The 2,242-nt window shown below is 71.2% G+C and overlaps 1 protein-coding gene across 1 annotated transcript in view; it reads right to left on the bottom strand.

Moving 5' to 3' along the window:
• The window catches only part of LOC102438619 (protein monoglycylase TTLL8-like), a gene marked incomplete at its 3' end in the record, with an annotated part of 21,377 nt that overhangs the window by 9,025 nt on the left and 10,110 nt on the right, over positions 1 to 2,242 (bottom strand). Inside the window, 1 exon segment of the mRNA XM_014450614.2 lies at positions 1,056 to 1,170. Within this exon segment, the coding sequence (XP_014306100.2) occupies positions 1,056 to 1,170 (115 nt within the window).

Raw genomic sequence — 2,242 nt, 5'->3', positions numbered from 1 at the left:
TCACCCCCCCCGCCCCCGCTCTGCGAGGGCCTCCTAGCACTTCTGGCGAGGCCCAGAGGCAGAAGCCACGGCCCCACCTGCCCCCCAGGACCGAGGTCCAGGAGCCCCACCACCTCCCCTGCTCCAGGCTCTCAGCCCTGCCCCCGAGGGCTCCTCCCGGACAGCCCTGCACGCGTGGCCCACCCAGCACAGCAGGCAGCTCCCCACCCCCGGGCGCTACCCTGTGCCTTTTTGGGGTCCGCAGATTCCAGCACCTTCTTGCCCAACCTGCTCCTTTCACCCTCAGTGGAGGCCGCCCCTTGCCCACCTGCCACCTGCCCACCCAGCAGCTGCTGCCGCCCAGGAGCTTTGAGAGCCTGAGCTCCCCTGGCTGCTGCCCCCACAGCCCAGGGCCGCCAAAGCCCAGGCCTCCTCCTCCTCCAGAACAAATGCCCTGAGCCCTACACTACCCTGCTCTCTGCCTGCTCCCAGCTGGCCGGCTCCCCTCGGCCCCTCTCGCCTGCCCGGCCCTCCAGGGCTCCACCAGGCCCCTCCAGGCTACCCTGCACCCGTCACACGGCCTGGGCATCTGCTCCCGCTGGGCCCGGTGGGTGAGGGCACAGGCAGGGGTGCCGGGCAGGTGCCACATCTCCATGGCCCCAGGTCAGGTGCTCAGGAAACACGGTCACCCCTCAGACCCGGCCCCACCTGCCCTGACCACCTTCTCTCTCCTGTGGCCTCTCGGCAGGTCGACCAGGAGCCCCTTCATCCTGGACCAGAGCCCGTGGGCCCCAGGTGGTCCCAGCGCCGTCCCCAGACCAGGCGGCCGCTCCGAGCGCACTCAGCCCCGTGGCCTCCGCCAGCCCCCTTGCCCACGCTGCCCACGGATGTGTCTGGAGGGCCTCGCCATGTGCACGGAGCTGAGCCCCCGGTCGGGGTGGGGCAGACCCTCCGCCAGCTCCTGGCCCAGACCCGGCCCTCAGCCACGGCCGTCCACGTCCCCCCCCCGAAGGCCCGCAGCCCGAAGCAGGGAGGTCCTGTGGGTCCCGGTCCGGGCGCACAGGCCAGCTACCTACCCAGGAACTCCTGCTTCTCGCTGTCGGAGCCCAGGCCGTAGCAGCGCGGGAAGAAGGCGTCGGGGTTGGCCTGGGCGTACCAGGGCAGGCTCCTCATGTTCAGGCACAGCCCGATCTCCAGAGAGAGCGGAGAGTCAGGTGCCACCCTCCCCACCGCCTTCCGCCGCCCGCCCCCTCCCGCACCTGCGGAACGCCCCCCCACAGCCCCGCCCACCCTGGCACGGGGCCCTGGGCCTCCGGCTCATCCTGAGGGCACAGGCGGTGGGCAGGTGGGAGGGGCAACCACAGCCGAACGCGCACTCAGCCTCGGGGACACCATCTGTGGTTCCAGGGACCTGGGGGAACCTGCACCCGGGGCCCAGCTGTCGCCCATGTGGAAGGAAGCGGAGCCCCTCACGGCCACTCGGCGGGGTCTTTGCAGGGAGCCCAGCCTGACTGGGGCGCCCACAGTATCGCCCTCACTGCACAGGAGGCCATGCCCTGAGCCTTGGGAGGACGCAGGGGGCTGGGCCCCCACACAGAGCCACGGGCAGCGTGGCCTCGTCCCCCCTCCTGTGTTGTCCTTGCCTGTTGAGGGGATGGCCCCTCGTCAGGGAAGCCCTCTACCCACCTCACCCAGCGGGACCTGCAGGCCCCTCCCCTGAGCCGGAGCCCAAGGGCAAGTGGGGGACAGCCCCCCTGTAGGAGGGGCCGTGGGGCTGGAGGGTGAGGGAGGATGTGATGGGCGTGCAGCCTCTGTGTCCCCGTCCCTTGCAGAGCCCCCTGTCACTGTCCCTGTAGCTACAGGTCACCACGCAGGTGAGGGGGGGCCCACCCCTCCTCAGGCCTGGAGCCCCTCCCGGGACCCAGAGCCCCTCCCCGGGCCCAGAGCCAGGGGTCCAGCCCCGCCTCAGACTCGGGGCTGTGAAACCCACAGGAGGCGCTTTCTGTGGGCCTCAGGGGCACCCAAGGGACACGGAGAAGGTCACCCCGGGGGACACGGGAAGAGGGTCTCCCCGGGGGACACGGAGAGGGGGCACCCGGGGGGGGCGCTTGGGGGTCCAGGGTGGTGGGTCCAGAGCTGCTTGCAACTTGTGGACATTTGGCACAGTGTGGTGTTAAGCCGGGGGTGGTGGGAGGAAGCCCGAGGAGAAACCCCAAGGTGATGGTCACGGGGGGCTCCCCTCCCCACGCCCCCATGATGCCCC

Source organism: Myotis lucifugus, unplaced genomic scaffold (assembly GCF_000147115.1).
Source record: "Myotis lucifugus unplaced genomic scaffold, Myoluc2.0 scaffold_2904, whole genome shotgun sequence".
In the NCBI taxonomy this organism is placed as follows: domain Eukaryota; kingdom Metazoa; phylum Chordata; class Mammalia; order Chiroptera; family Vespertilionidae; genus Myotis; species Myotis lucifugus.
Note: the sequence above shows the minus strand (reverse complement) of the source record. Positions and strands in the feature narration are given on the sequence as shown.